The sequence below is a fragment of the Carassius gibelio genome, chromosome A1, assembly GCF_023724105.1.
Source record: "Carassius gibelio isolate Cgi1373 ecotype wild population from Czech Republic chromosome A1, carGib1.2-hapl.c, whole genome shotgun sequence".
Lineage (NCBI taxonomy): Eukaryota > Metazoa > Chordata > Actinopteri > Cypriniformes > Cyprinidae > Carassius > Carassius gibelio.
The window spans coordinates 10,211,918-10,227,935 of NC_068371.1; the positions used below are offsets into that span (position 1 = coordinate 10,211,918).

The following is a 16,018-nucleotide window of genomic DNA, read 5'->3' on the forward strand; positions in this document are numbered from 1 at the left end:
AGTTTTGATATATTAACAGTAGGAAATGTAAAAAAATATCACAATGGACCATGATCTTTAATATGCTAATGATATTTGGCATAAAACAAAAATCTATAATTTTGACCCATACAATGTAATACTGGTTTTGTGGTCCAGGGTCACATATGTCAATTGTTGCATTTGGGAATAAATGCAAATGATGATTTAACGTGATGAGGATTGCTCTAACTAACGCTGCTGCTGTTTAGCAAACGTTTGGGTGAACACACAGCCAGCAGATGGGGAGAGAAATTACATGTTCTCTTCAGACTGCGTTCAGCTGCTTGGCATGATTTCAAACAGACAACAATAAGATATAGGAGGACAAAACTAAAGCATGTGGATATGTGTATTTTCTAAATGTCAGTAAAAGGAAAAAAAAGCCTTTTATTTGTATCCCTGCAAGATTTTAGGTTTGGTAAACATGCAAATTGTACTCCACACAACTATCTCTTTGTCTGTGTGCCCATGTCTAACATTTTGTGATAATCAGTTACATGTATATGGATACTAACATTAGACTACATCTGTTCTCAATCCAGCTTGTGATTTTCTTTCATTCTAAAGGAGAAAGGCAATTACTATCTTGGTTCTGCTGTTTTGCTCAGATATGGGATTTGTTTCACCATTATTCAGGCTGGATCATCTGATATGGACTCTAATCTGTATGCATTAATGGTTCCGGCCTAATTGCTTTTCATGGTACATACTGAGACCTACTCCCGTGAGAGTTCTCTATTCATCAGATAGTCTGCAAATACTGGCATGGAGGAATATAATATGTCCTCTTTATTATTGTTTTCCAGGGTAATGTCATAAATTATTACACAGACCTCTGGAATTCTTAATACTTGACTTTATCCCACTGTCAAATTTTTATGAATAAAGACTGCTAACTTTGAAAACACTGTAAAGCTGACAACTCATCCGGAAACATCTGTTTCTTAGAGATCTCTTTCTTCTGACATAATACAACAATTTCAATTGAAAATAAATATTTCATATCAATTTATTTATTTGGTTAACAACTATGGGTTAAAGGGACAGTGCACCCCAAAATAAAACCTGTGCATGAAGATATTTTAAAGAATGCTGTGGTCAAAGAAACATGACTCATTGTTCATTATGTGTATTGTACATTGTATTCACAATGTATTGCAATGCAATGCAATATATATAAAAGTCAAATAAAATAAGAAAATACAAATTAAATAAATAAATAATTAAAGCTAGATAATTAAAAAAAGGCCTTGGACATGGGAAACATGCTTAGAAGTACTCTCTTTCTCTCTCTCTCTATCTATGTGTGTGTGTGCGTGCGTGAAGAGAGGGAGTTAAAAACAAATTCACTTTTCCTACAGCATCATCCTCACACTCAGCACCTATTAGAGAGTTTAACATCAAATCAAGCACATCCTATCTGAAGGTGGTCAAAGGGTTATGTAGCAAATTCTACGTAATGTGATTCGGACTCTCAAAACAACTTGAAGTTCCACTCTAAAATATGATAAACAACCTGATTTGGAAATTCATGTTGATTTAATTTCAAAGATAATTACAACTCATGTGGTTAAATTTGCATTATTCAGTGAGGAGGAGAGATCGTCAGCCACTGCAACAAATATCCTGTACAAATATTTATTAATATTGTGTATTGAATTATTTATTAAATAATTTATTTATTATTTAGAGTATTATCTGGTACACTTTTATTTTATATTTTATTATAAACTTTATTTTTTTTCCTTTATATTATAATGTTTGAGTAAAATATTCTTTTGCAGTCAGAATTTGTGTAATTATTACTAAATCTTTGTAATTTTTATTCTATTCAGTATTTTAGCTTAGATTTAGGTTGTTGTACAAAATTGAAGTGCAAAAAGAAAAAATATTGAGAAATAAAAATAAAATTTGTTTTACTGAATTGACCCTTTGCAAAGGCCCACCCAACCTTCATTACTATTGCTATGTCGAACAAGCCATGCATCATGTTCTCACATGGTGAAAATACATTCAAACAATAAATAATGTTCTGTGGCTCTTTAATATGTCGTGACAAATCTTTAAAATGACTAATGCACATTGCCTTCTACATGAAGACATACTGATCAACATATCAATGTTAACAAATATCGATCAATTTATTGTATTAAAAGCAACTGATTCCTGATCCACCCTTTCAGATATATATTGTGGGCCTCTTTCCTGTTTATTTCTTAAAGACTTTTACTGCACAAAACCAAGTGTGATGGGAATTTGCTTTGGGAGAAACAGAGACTCACAGACAGACACAAATACCTGTCAGGTTCTTGAGGCCGAGTTGTTTAAGGCCAAAATGGCCATCTCGCCTGTAGTTGAGGAAGATGGCCAGAGCGTAGCGTCCTTCATACAGTTTAGTGCCACGGATGATCCGCAGGTTCTCCAGAGGAAGATAGTCGAACTGATTCAGAGCCACCAACACGTAACCCGTCACCTCACGGATGGACTACAGAGAGAGAGATTTTAAACGTGATTCACAATTTAAGCAAAAAATCCAGTGTATTTAATTTCCTTTTTATGAAATGTAGCCAAAAGTATGCAGAATTTATTCTTACAGGATATCACTATAAAGCACTTTCAGCAGAGATTTATCCTCTGCTTTCGGTTCCACAAAGGCTCGATGCCCTCAGTCATCATGGCAACTGAGCAGCACCAAATGCATGACTAACGAGATAGCCTTGATATAATGTGAAGAGATAATGGCCCAATAGAGCGCAGGACCCTCCCTCTACACACCACATCAATCATGTTGACATCCAATCACTGTTTCATACTGCGTATCATTAGCAGGCACAGAGGACAGGTCTATTTCATGCAGAAGAAGTGAATGTGATATAGCTGTAGTGATCGGACACACACATACTGGAACTATAGTCACATAGAAATCCATCTGAAGAGCTGACCAAGCACACACTGACAGCTGTCGCATACCCATCAGGATCACCGGAAGTCCACGCGGTGACACTCTGCTAGAGATTATTATAATACTCTCTTGGATACTGGATTCTGATTGGTCAATAATAAAATGACTGCTAAATATTTAGCATTAAAGAGATAGTCAACACAAAAACGGAAAACGCTGTCATCATTTACTCACTCTCATGTCTTGTATGACTTTCTTTTAACTCTGGAAAGTCAAAGAAGGTATTTTGAAGAATGGTGGTAACCAAAGAGCTTTGGTCCACATTGACTTCCATTGTATAGACAAACAAACATAATGGAAGTCAATGGGAATGGAATGGGAGGACTGAAGGAAGGAATCTCTTTAATGCTTTTTACCTTTTTTTCTTTTTTTTTTTGGACATACAACATGGTAATACCATGGTAAACATTCAGGTCTGTGATATACATGTATCTCAAAGTAATGTAGTACGTTTTTCCATCAGATCCAGTCACTCTACTATGATAATCCTGTAGCAGTTTCTGTCTTTTTGTGAGTCTTATGAAGTTTTAGGATAATTATTATGGAGGATTCCATTCAATTCAAGACATCTGTGTTTAAGTCATAGTTGTTAGTAGATAAAGTAGTCTCAAATCTAGCGCATCCCATAGTGTGGGCAGAAACTACGATTTCCATTGTCTTCACATGACATGAGAGACAATGAATGGAGGAAGAAGTCCGTAATCAGTAATTATCTTGATTATACCTTTCATACCGCCTGACTGATGAGGAACAAATAATAAGTCAAAGTGTCACTCGATTGAAAAAACAAAAACAAACTGAATAAATCTATTTTTCAGTGCACTACTAAATTAAAATCTCTAGAATTGGTGTGCTAGGTGTTTTGCCCCAGTGCTTTCTCATTTATATATTTGCACCTTGTTGGCTTTGTACTTATAGGGCTTTAAATTTAACACATTAAAATTAAATAGTTACTGGATAAAATGACACATTCCGGTTTTTAACGCCATTAACAACCCTGCCCCATGTACTTCATCTTACAATTCATACAGTCTGTTTGACTTGAATCATTGTTTGACCTCAAAGTAACGCAAGAACAATTCGAAAGCATGCAGAGCATTCTGCTCTCTAGAGCTCTCACAGTACTTTGATGTACACTGGCTGGTTTGTCAGCAGTGTCCAATGCAAATTCACCTATAGATTAATGCATCATAGAAACAAGAGAAACAAGCTATATTTAGAATTCTGTCTTTGAACGTCCGTTCAGTGCAGGCCTAGGCTCTGTTGGTGCCCTAGACAAGATTTTAGATTTCTTTAGATTTCAGGAGACAGGGAAGATTTTAAATTGAGTGACTACCTACAGTATACCATGGTTGGGCAACTTCGGTCCTGGAGGACCACTGTGCTGCAGAGTTTAGCTCCAGCCCTAATCAATGTCACCTCAACAAGCTAATCAATGTCTTCAAGACCACTAGAAAGCTACAGGCAATTGTGTTTGATTGGGATTGGAGCTAAACTCTGCAGTACAGAGGCCCTCCAGGACCGAAGTGGCCCAGCCCTGATCTATAGTTGATTGGAGACTGTAGAATGCAGTTTTATACCTCTAAAATTCAAGAGATTGGGGGAAAGTTTTTTGTCCCATACATTTATCATAAGATATAATTAATACATATCACATGAGCAATGAGTGCAATGTCACGCGAGTGGTGTTTTGTCCCAAATAAAACGAGTGAAAATGTTATACTGACTTTATACAACAGTTAATAAATAACAATAAATAAACAATAAATAAGAAATATATAAGAAATTGTATTACAATTTAGACGCAATATTGTCTGTTTTTGCTCAATTGACCCTTCACCAGGAGTTTGATTGACAGGCGATATGACCACTCATAACACTGACAAACAAACTAGACAGGTGAGTAAATTAAGGTCGGTGGACTTAATAAAAAAAAAAAAAAAGAATTTCTTAAAAATTATAAAACGTAAAAGCAAATGCTTTGTTTCATACCAAAAGTAACCTGCTCCATTTTATTTAAAAAGAATAATTAAATTGTACTAAATTTAAACTATTGTTTTTATATTTTAATATAGTCCTACTTTAAAATATCATTTATTTCTGTTATAAAATGATGAATTTTCAGCATCATTACTCACATGATCCTTAAGAAATCATTCTAATATGCTGATTTATTATCAATGTTGGAAAGTGTTGTGGTGCTTATTTATTTTATATTTATTTATTTTTATTTTATTTTACCTTTATTTTTATTTAACCTGTTATACTTTTTATTTATCAAATAACCACAGGTGAAAAGTATAACAGGTTTCCAACATTGATAATAAATCATTATTGCATAAAATATATTTTAAAGTATATTCAATTTTTGATTAAATAAATGCAGGCTTGATGACCATAAATGACTTCTTGTAAAAATATAAAGTCTCACTGACTTATGGATACATTCACCACCAACTACTGGCAGTTTCTGTTTTAGAGTTTCATTAATTACATAATTATATATTAACAAAAAAAAAAAAAAAAAAAAAAAAAAAAACCTTGAACATAAAAGTAAAAACAATTCGTATTAATAACAACAACAACAACAACAACAATAATAATAATAATAATAATAATAATGATAATTTATTATTATAATTTAATGTGTGATTAATAAGCAATTCATTAGATTAATCAGCAAAATTTTAATCAACTGACAACTCTTTGTTTGTGTTAATATGTTCAAACACAAAAACATAACACCCACCAGTGTCACAATGATAATAAAAACTATACTACTACTACTAATAATAGAAAAATAGAAAAAAATAATATTTTTAATATTTATTTTCCCTCCTTGGAATAACAAACACTGATGAATTGTTCACAAAAATACTGCCACAATGCATTAAGAAAGATAATGTGAATAAATATGGCTAATTTTGTTAAACACATTTCCATTACATGACTGACTGAGCTATTAATAATGTTTATCCTAACCTGTGTAGTACATACAACGTTAAAAAATTATATCAAAATCTTATCACAGGAAAGGTAAAATATTTAATAAAAACTGCTTCAAAATTTATAACTGTTAAAAAGTTTACGATCAAAAAAAAAAAAAAAAAAAAAAAAACAGTTCAGCTGGATGCCATACATTTATAAAAACTGACAGTAAAGACGTATTATAATATCAGAAAATAATTATATTTCTAATAAAACTTCAGAACAGTATTGTTTATGTGTAAAGTACATATATATTAAACTAAACATATTTTTTATTACTTTCAAAATCTCACCTATGGTCACCTTTATACCTAGTAAAATCATATAAGAAGTTTGCAGATATGGAACACTGCTTCAACATTAAAGGACAAACACCTCTCGGCGCAAGCTGCTGTCACACTGCAAAGACACATTAGGTCACAATCTCTCACCTCACACAGAGAAAAACTGCCTCCCTTCGGATACTTTTCGATTCAATTGCAGCAATGAACCAAATGGACTCAAACACACCCACGTCCCAAATGCTCGCACACATTATACACCTGCATATTTTCCTCCAGGCATCATTAGAATTTTACATTTGTTTTAAAATTTTGCAGTGGGTATTCATGGGGTTCAGTCATGGAGTTCAGTTTTATGCATTCATCTTCACACTAATCAGACTAATGTTCGTGTTGCCTGAAATACATATTCTGTTAAATTAATTAAAGCATGAAATACTATTTAAATCTATAATATTTTACATAGTATTTGCCTATGTTATGATTCAATTCTAATATTTTTCCTCGTTCTCCTAGTTCTAACTTTCTAACTTGATTTAACTCAACGATTGCGAGTTTGTCAATTCTGAGGAAAACAAAAACAAAAACAGAAGTGTGGGATTATAAACTCATGATTCTGAGCCAAGGGAAAAAGAAATAATGATTTTTCCTACCAAAATTCTGAGATATAATCTCGTAATTTAAAGAAAAAATAAATAAAAAAGTCAGAATTTTGAAATATAAACTCAGAATTACCTTTTTTACTGCTACATTAAAACTGGCTTTTTTTTTTACTGCTACTAGATAGACTCCGCCCACAAAAATGTCATCACTGTTCTCAAAAACTGAAATTGGTCTATAATTTCTATAATATTTAATAAGATATTTTGGAGCATGCTAAAAGTGATGCAAATCCCACACGCCAATCAAACAACTAGTTTTGGATTTCTGTATTATTGTATAAACAAAATAACATACAAAATAGTATACTGAAAATAATAAATAAATAAATAAATAAATAAATAAATAAATAAATAAATAAATAAATAAATAAATAAATAAATAAATAAATAGTACACACACATTTACTGCAGGCAGGCCAACAATCCAGACTTGTTATCATCAACGCTGAGCGAATGTGGTAATCATAAAGCTGAGAGGGCAGCAATCACATTTTTTGCATTCCAGCCCAAGAGCAAACAATATAAATGTCAATGTTAAATGCAATCTATTCGTTCCACTTTAGTAGCAGGTGACATAACAATACATGTGCTTGATCAAAACCAGCTGTGACAGGGTAGATATTAAAAATCCATGGAGAAACATGAACAGCTGAATACTTATATTAGAAACACAGGAGGCTTTACCAAACTCTCTCACTTTGTCAGATGATTTGTGAGTGTCAGTAATTCTGCTGATTTTGGATCATGTCTATTTTAGAGAAGAGACTCCACCCAAAAATTAAGGTCTTGTATCATTTAGCTATGTACAAATACATTAACAGAAAATCTGTAAAATTAACAGGGTATGGACATCCTTTAGTAGGTGTTTTACATTCAATTTAAAGACACAGAATTGTTTGGTGTATCAAAGTTGGTCATCAATGATTTGGAAGTAGAAAAACATTGTTTAAACAACGGCATGCAATGGAAATGATATTTCACTCTATTTTCTAAATGCATTTTTAAAGGATAGTCTACCGACAACTGAAAATTCTCTCATAGTTTACCCAATGTCATACTAACTCTGTATTTACTTCATTCTTCTGTGGAACACTAAAATAACATTTTGAAGAAGGCTGGTAACTGAAGAAATCTGGGTCCCACTGAGTTCCAAGGTATTTTTTATTCCTTCTGTGAAAGTCAATGGAATCCAAAACCATTTGTTTACATTATATATATATATATAGGGTTATATATATATATGTGTGTGTGTGTATATATATGTGTATATATATATATATATATATATGTATATATATATATATATATATATATATATATATATATATATATACATATATATATATATAATAAAGCCTTTCCAGCATTAAGGTAATAACATTACAGTTGTTTTTTTTTTTTTTTTTTTTCATCTTGTCTCAGTTATAAATTTGACTGGTAAATGAATGATAAAGAACTATATTAAAACTTGTTTTGAAAAATGTCTTTGTCATTTGAATATATATATATTCAAATAGAGCAAGCTAGTGTTAGAGGTCTTTACACATACACACACACACACACATATACAATTGCATAATAAATGAAAAGAAAATAGAATGCAAAAAGATTAGAAAGGTAGTTAGATTTTTTTTTACTTTTTTAGAATTAGTATAGTGAGTGTTAAAGTTAGAGGGTCAAATAAAGATGGAAGAGATGTGTTTTAAGCCGATTCTTGAAGATGGCTAAGGACTCATCTGCCCGGATTGAGTTGGGGAGGTCATTCCACCAGGAGGGAACATTTAATTTAAAAGTCCGTAATAGTGTCTTTGTGCTTCTTTGGGATGGCACAATCAAGTGACATTCACTTGTAGATAGGGCACAAAAGTCTGAAGTAACAAATTTAGGTAAATGGGTGCAGAGCCAGTGGTAGTTTTGTAGGCAAACATCAATGCCTTGAATTTAATGCGAGCAGCTATTGGAAGCCAGTGCAAATTGATAAACAATATTGAATATTTCATATTTAATATTCAACAATTGAATATTGATTTTAAAATCGATTTAAATCATAAATCAGATTATTATTTTTTTTAGGCCATATGCTATCGCCCAGCACTAAAAGCAAGTAAAGGAGGCTCCCTTTAAAATCACTTAAGTTGTCAATTAATAAAGCTCTTATTTACATTGTGTGAATTTTGTTGATTATAATGAGAGAACTTGAGTGTAATTGTGAGGACGTTTTATTAATCCATCCATTCTTTAGAGTTTCAAAGAGTTAGCTAAATCGTGCAGGTTTAATTTATTCATTTCTTGTTTAGGCTAATTAGGCCTAAATAATGTGAACGAAATTATACAGTGCCTCATGTTTTACTAAAAATGCAACAATATCTTAATCAGTGTACAGACAAATGTCTTTTTCCCAATAAATTATCTGTCAAAATAAAGGACAGGTAACGAGTAACAAAAATGCATGTTGTTTTATTAAATGAATTTTTAAATATAAATTAAAATATATGCTTAATAAATGAAAAGGACATTTTGCATATTAATCCATGTAGCCTACCCCACTAAAATAGGCTACCATTTTAATGCTCCGATGCAAAGTAAACCACAATTTCTTTTGAATAATATAACACATCATATAATATAAATAATACTGCACACCTTTTAAATGTGTCAAATCTAAAATATGGTTTAATACCATGTAGCTTAGAGGAAATATAAGCACAGGCTCAGGCAGTGTCCTGACATTTATCATGCTTGAATTCGTTCTAAGAAATGTTTATAACTTCATAAGTACCAAACTTTCATCTGTGAATATTAAATATTAAATATAATAAATATTTTAACTATAGTGTTTTTCTTTCATTTTCCGTGACTGAAGCCATCAAATGTAACACATCATCGAGTCAAAACTGACGTCTATTTGTGAAATTGTGCTTTGATGCGCTTGTTTGATAACTTGGTTAAAGCATCACTCAGCAGGCAAAAGCTGCAAACGCACTCTACAGACGCCGTGGTGACAGTACATGCGGCAGTGAAAGGGGCTTTTTTGGATGTCTACCTACTGTAGCTAATACAGAAGCACCTGAGAGTCAGGAATGGTACCCAATCTAGATTGTAAAATCTAACAAATGTGAGCAGAGAGGGCCAGCCCGCTTCAACACACACATCTTCCAGGAAAATCCCAAGAAAAGGCTTTAGAAGCCACCATGCTTCTCCTGGCCTCAAGCACAACAAAGGAAACATGTTGCCAATAAGCAGCTATGGCCATTACATACACCTTTCAGGTGGAGGGGTTCAGTCCAGTCAGTGAACACAACCCACTTCAAAGAGTACAGTTTCCTCATGGAGGGAGCTCTGAAGTTGAGCATGGTCTCAACATCCTCAGTTGAGAGACTGGATTCTATGAGTTGGGCCCCTTCAGAGGCCAAACCCATAATTCCAGGCAGGGATGAATGATTAAATTTCCTGACGAGTCAGAGGGTCCCTCCCCACTGGAATCTCCTAGGGAGAGTCATCGAGGAGAGACACTAGGTCTGAGAGCTAATCTCAGGTCAGCAGGAATGGGGCTACTAGAAATAGACAGACCCCGTCCTGACGGACTTTCTCCAGAACTCCATGGAGCAGATCAATCGAGGAAAAGGTGTGTAGATGCAGTCTCAACCCCATCTCTACCAAGGTATCCAGGCAAGCACATGATGTCCCCTCAGTTCTGGAAGGGAGTGTTGCAGTGCACAAAAGATGGCAAGCATCGCCAGGCAATTTAAGTGCCAACATGAGATGGTGACCTTCCCACAAATGTCTAAGGGATGTAATCATTGCTGCATGACCTTGATCATGCAAACCTGGTTGCCCCTTGGTAAAAAAAAAAAAAAAAAAAAAAAAAAAAAAACTTGTTACTGAGCCAGCACTGCAAATGTGTAACGTACAGCAGGCCAAAATATATCACATTGGACACTGCTACATTCAGATCCAACAGACTCTGGAACTGTATTACAGTGAGTGACTGGCCCAGTCTCACACTGTTCACAGCTATGGGAATCAAATAACACAAGCAGGAGACAAATGCGCCTGCATTGTTGTTGAAACCCATACAACACAGAGAAAAGTGGTTCTCTGTACTGGAGAAAGTACAATCTTTTTGATGTTCCACCTTAACCCCAGCTCTTTCATGTGAGTGAGAACTACATCTGGATGCCAAACTGCTATACGCTCTGATTGAGCTAATATCCACCAATCATTGATGAAGTTCAGTGTGGATGCCCTGGAATCACAGAGGAATCAGGACTGCATCCATGCACTGCTGAAAGTGCGGGGTGATAGTGCTAAGCCAAAAGGAAGTACCCAAATATGCTTTGCCCTCAAAAGCAAACCTCAGAAAATTCCTTTGTTGTGGAAGGATGGATATATGTGTCCTCTATGGTGACAAACCAGTCCTGATTTAAGTCACAACCTGTTTCAACATCAGTATCTTGGATGTGAATGTTCTGACAGAATGATTCAGTCTGCACAGACCTAGAATCATTCACAATCCCCCATCCTTCCTTGGAAAAATTAGGTACTGGATGTAGAACCCGAACACCCTCTTGAGAGAAGGAAGACTTTCTGTGGCCTCCTTGCTCACAAGAGTAACTACTTCCTATTCCACTACCAGAGTCTGGTTGGGACACACAAGCCGTAGGACCCATTGAAACACATTTGACAGAAGTTTCCATGGTGCCAAGAGGTCTACTAAAGGAAACAGTCTCACAAGACTGGCCTCTGGTGTATTTGGAGTAGTCAGTTTCGTGCCCTGAAAAAGATTACTGGCAGGAATGACAGACCTGATGGCTCTAAAGCCCTCATCTGAGGGGATGAGCATTCCCATGCTGTACCATTACCAGGCAGCTGCTGGGAACTTTGCTCATTGGAGCCCACTGAGCCCCGAAGCACTGGTGGTAGCAAGGGTATCAGCAGGGCTGAGGATGCCAGCCCCTCTGAACTCTCATCTATAACAGCTAGAGAGATTAAAGAGGTCATATGATGTTGCTAAAAATAACATTATGTTGTGTATTTGGTGTAAAGAAATGTGTTCATGCGGTTTAAGGTTCAAAAAACACAATTTTCTAGGGGTGGAATGGATCAACTTTTTCACGGTTTAGTTTGTTTCGGTATGGTTCAGTATGTGCTATGTTTATGGTTACAAATGTATCCATGGTTCCCTGAGTAGAGAATGAGACACTGCATACTCTGCATAGGGGTTGCTATTGGGAACACCTCGTCGTGACCCGTGCCTGGAGCATACATTGAAAAAACAAAAATCCTTGGATACTTATCTAAACTTATCTTACCGACTTATCTAAAGTCGTTAAAGCAGAGGTTAAAGCTTATGGGTCTGTCACGTGATAAATGAAAAAAAAAAAAAAAAAACGAAGACTCGTGAGATTAACTAATCAATTCTCTTTCCAGCTCAAGACTGCATTGACTGAAACAGGTGAACTTCTAGACTAATACCAGTACAGAACCTATAGGATTTTGGGTATAGGCTGACTGAACAAATCATTCCCGGAGAGGAGTCATTCTTCCTGAGTCACATTAAAGTTTTGTTCAAAATTAACGAATCGTTCAAGAACGACCCATCACTAATCCAGTGGACTGATACAGTAGGCCTACGTTCAGCTGGCTATGTCTGCAGTAGGATAATTACCAAGATGGGCATTTTGACATAATTTTTTGTGTGTACATTAAATTGGTAGCTTAAATGATCACTGTTCCCCCTTGTGATGTAGAGAAAGTGGAGCCTTATTCACATAAATGGTGATCGTTCAATTATAATTTGCTTTTATAGTCATACATTTTTACATAATGGCAATCTTGGGAATTTCTGGTGCCTGTAATTGCTCTCAGGAAATTATTTCACCTCTGAGACCTCAGTGGACCACAGTGCTGTGTCGGATCTAATAAGAAACTGCAGAGGCTAGAATTGGAAACAACAGTGGCTTTCTAAGAAAGGGCAGAAGTTATTACTACATAACTGCTGATATTTGATCAGTTTTGCCCTTTTCATTCAGAATGATTGATATTAAGTGCAATCAGGTCAGAGACCGGCACTATAACACCCTCAGAGTTGTGATAAATTAAGGCCCTTATTTTATTTACACATTAGCTTATGCAGTTTATCAGGGCTATACAGGCTGTGTTTAAAACTGCCTCACTGTCTACTACCTAGGAGGCTATGGACACCACAGCTCAAAAGCTTGGCGTTCATGGATTGTTAAGTCTCTTACCAAGGCTACATTTATTTGATTAAAAATACAGTAAAACCAGTAATATTGCAAAATATGAATACAATTACAATTAACTATATATATATATATATATATATATATATATATATATATATATATATATATATATATATATATATATATATATTCATGTGATGCAAATCTGAATTTCTAGCATCATTACCCCAGTCTTCTGTGTCATATGATCCTTCAGAAATAATTATAATATGTTGATTTGAAGTTCAAGAAACATTTCTTATTATTATCAGTTCTGAAAACCGTTGTGCTGCTTTTTATTTGTGTCGAAACTGATGAATTGATCTATTTTGATACCAATTTTGATCTATTTAAAGGAGCATTGCGTAGGTTCTGAAATTTCTAACCGTTACTGACAACAGTGGCCGTTAGAGGAAATGCAGCCAGTCTCATGCTCGTTCTCAGTGCGCACGCTCTTACAAGCATGACCACATCAACCAGGGTTGCCGCAGCAACCACTGACGGTTCATTGAGATTCATCAGCATGTTTGAGGTAAGAAAAGTTAAAGGGGGGGTGAAATGCTCGTTTTGACTCAATATCCTGTTAATCTTGAGTACCTATTGAGTAGTACTGTATCCTTCATAACTCCAAAAAGTCTTTAGTTTTATTATATTCATAAGAGAAAGATAGTCTGTACCGATTTTTCCCGGAAAAACACGACCGGCTGGAGGCGTGACGTGTGGGCGGAGCTAAAGAATCACGAGCGCCAGTAGGCTTTTGTGTTGAGAGCATGTGGAAGCTATGACATTACCGTGAGGGAAAAACCATCATCCAAAACAAACCATGGCTTACAGTCAGATTCAGCCGTTTATTTATGATCCAGAATCAGATCCAGAGGCTGAAACTGAACGAGAGCAGCAGCAGCAACGACGACTCGCTCCGAGCGGGGCTCGAACCCGGGTCTCCGGCATGGGAGGTGGACGCACTAACAAGGAGGCAGAGATATTTTAAGCAGTTTTACTCACCGCCTGCGGTTCCAACACACGATCGTGACCCTTTTTCGTTGGGATGGCATCATCGTTAAGAAATAAACGATACGCAAATCCGTCGTCAAACTGGGCCTTGTTTGTAAAACAAGCATCTTCGAAATGCAGGTAACAAACAAAAACACTTGCACAACTCCGTTGATGCTCTTTAAAAATAAACTCCATCCACTGGTCCCTTAATGCTGTTTTTTTTTTTTTGGTAATCTGTGCAGGGTTGTCTTGCCCTGGCAACCAAAAACACACTCCTTTTGTGACATTTCGCGACGCTCTCGCTCTGATCAGTGAATGCCTGTTGTGCTCTCAGTGCTCTGCTATACGGGAGTGCGCACTCTTCCGGCAGAAGTGCCCTTAGGACCCATATAAGGAAATTCCGCTCCATCTAACGTCACACAAAGCCATACTCGAAAAAACTTTCCGAAACTTGTGACAAACTGGAAGGAGTATTTTGGGAACAAAAATACTCCTTCAAACGTACAACTTAATTTTTGAAACTTTGTCCATGTTTAGCATGGGAATCCAACTCTTTAACAGTGTAAAAAACTCAGTATGCATGAAATAGCATTTCACCCCCCCTTTAACTATGTAACCAGCGCTGACCAGAGCTCCCGCCAAGAATCAAAAGCCACTCCAATGTTGACTCTTTGCCCGACGCCGGTCGCTCTCTTTTTTTTTTTTACTTACGAGGGTGTCTGAATTGTGTTGCTGGGGGCTGGTCGCATCTTTCCATCCACAGAGTCCATCTGAAAACTACTATAATGCTGCTGCTTACTATAATGGCTGGCCTGCCATACGGTTGTAAGCCCAAGTAGACGAGAACGCGCATGACATCACATTTTGTGAATTTTCGCGCCAATTTGGGCCCGACTCCTCCACACAAAATTGAGCCTACAGGCTGATAGAGGCAACCGTGGTGTCATTCTTTTTTTTACATCATGGTTGGCTCATACATGTACAAATGAAAACTCTATCTTAAAGATTTTTTTAAAGTAAAAACCTCCACATAGCTCCTTTAAAGGTCCTGTTTTACATGCTTTGATTGTGTTTACAGTGCAATATAACGTGTTCATGTTTCGCGTGTAAAAAACACAATATTTTTCACACAATTCACCTATCTGTATATCGCTGTTTTCACTGTCATAAAAACGGGCTGATGACTTCCTTGTTCTATGAAGTCCCTCCTTCAGAAATACGTAACGAATTCTGATTGTGCCAGCGGTTCCTGTGTTGTGATTCGACAGCAGCTTAACGCACGCTGTCCTCCTGGAAATGCGATTGTGTTAGTTTTGAGAAGCAAGTGGGGAGGATTTGTTTTGAAAACCTGGCAAACCTGATCTGAATGCACGTGCTGGAGATGTACTTATAATCACAGGAGCGTTTTTACTGACAAGATGCGCATGAAAATCGCATTCGATTTTTTTGCACAGCCCTAACATCTAGTTAACAAAGATAAAGAGCGTTACCTTTAATAAGTTACAGAAACTGTTAAACGCACCAACTTAAATAATAAAATACACTTACCGGTTGTGGTCCATAAATAACGCCTTCTCCAGACAAAGAGGGAATTGCTCCATCTTTCAGGAATAATCTTTGTGCGAATCCGGCATTAAACTGATTGAGAAAGTTGTCCTCAGCAAGCTGTCCTCAGCAAAAAGTGCTGCACATAGTTTTACATGTGGATTTTAATTTTCGGGAACAGAGTTAAACATAAATTGTAACCATTGATCTCTTAGTACAGCATCCCTGGGAACGCCAAACAAAGGTAATTGGACTCTGAGATGAAAATAACAGCGTTTCGATGACATGGCGACAAACACAAATGCAGCTCTTCCTCTT

At 35.8% G+C, this 16,018-nt stretch overlaps 1 protein-coding gene across 1 annotated transcript in view; it reads right to left on the bottom strand.

Moving 5' to 3' along the window:
* The window catches only part of LOC127990556 (receptor tyrosine-protein kinase erbB-4-like), a 209,442-nt gene that overhangs the window by 81,368 nt on the left and 112,056 nt on the right, over positions 1 to 16,018 (bottom strand). Inside the window, exon 3 of the mRNA XM_052591508.1 lies at positions 2,320 to 2,506. Coding sequence (XP_052447468.1) covers positions 2,320 to 2,506 — 187 coding nt within the window. The remainder of the gene's footprint in view (positions 1 to 2,319; positions 2,507 to 16,018) is intronic.